At 58.1% G+C, this 744-nt stretch overlaps 1 protein-coding gene across 1 annotated transcript in view; it reads left to right on the top strand.

Annotated features, from left to right (window-relative positions):
• The first annotated feature begins 493 nt into the window (after positions 1-493).
• SHROOM4 (shroom family member 4) overlaps positions 494-744 on the top strand; it is a 62783-nt gene continuing 62532 nt past the window's right edge. Inside the window, exon 1 of the mRNA XM_018576951.1 lies at positions 494-680. Within this exon, the coding sequence (XP_018432453.1) occupies positions 567-680 (114 nt within the window). The 5' untranslated portion in view covers positions 494-566. The remainder of the gene's footprint in view (positions 681-744) is intronic.

Genomic DNA, 744 nt, shown 5'->3' on the forward strand with positions numbered 1-744 from the left:
AGGGGGACACGGTTCTTTATGAGGTAGGACAGAGGGACACGGATCTTTATGAGGTAGGACAGAGGGACATGGTTCTTTATGAGGTAGGACAGAGGGACACGGAACTTCATGAGGGACATTTGGTGACTATGACGTGTTTTCTGTTTATACACACAGACTAGAATCCTACAATGGCCGCTCTCCAGCCCACGTATGAACGGCTCTGTTCGGACATCTCCGACTGAACCACGAAATGGCCGAACCGACTCTACTCCGAGCTAAAACTTTTCTCCCCTCATGAATGGCAGAGAAAACCCCGCCCCCTAATACCGGCACCGCCCCCTTTCCTCTCATTGTAGGTAGACAACTCACCCTCCGCCCCGCCTCCTCATCCCTGCACAGCCAACGTGTGTATGTGAAAGTTGTAGGACTCTGTAGTAGGACTCTCCGCTCCGACCCCCCCCCTTCTCTCCGCGGACGGCCACGCCCCTTCAGGACCTTCGCGTACCCCCGTCATGGACCTCCAGCCAGATCCCAGCTGACCACCACCTCCCACGGGCTCAGCTCTGAATGGAGGACGGGCAGACATGGATCCCAGCGGCGCTGCCCAGTGCATCCATGTGCAGCTACAAGGGGGGGCACCCTGGGGATTCACCCTGAGAGGGGGGCTGGAGCACGGGGAGCCCCTTATCATCTCCAAGGTAAGGGGGGCTGCTCTGAACTATAGGGGGGGGGGGGGCCGGAACCGGAGGTGTGAGAAAATTG

The sequence above is a fragment of the Nanorana parkeri genome, unplaced genomic scaffold (assembly GCF_000935625.1).
Source record: "Nanorana parkeri isolate BGI_ZX_2015 unplaced genomic scaffold, ASM93562v1 scaffold81, whole genome shotgun sequence".
Taxonomy (NCBI): Eukaryota; Metazoa; Chordata; class Amphibia; order Anura; family Dicroglossidae; genus Nanorana; species Nanorana parkeri.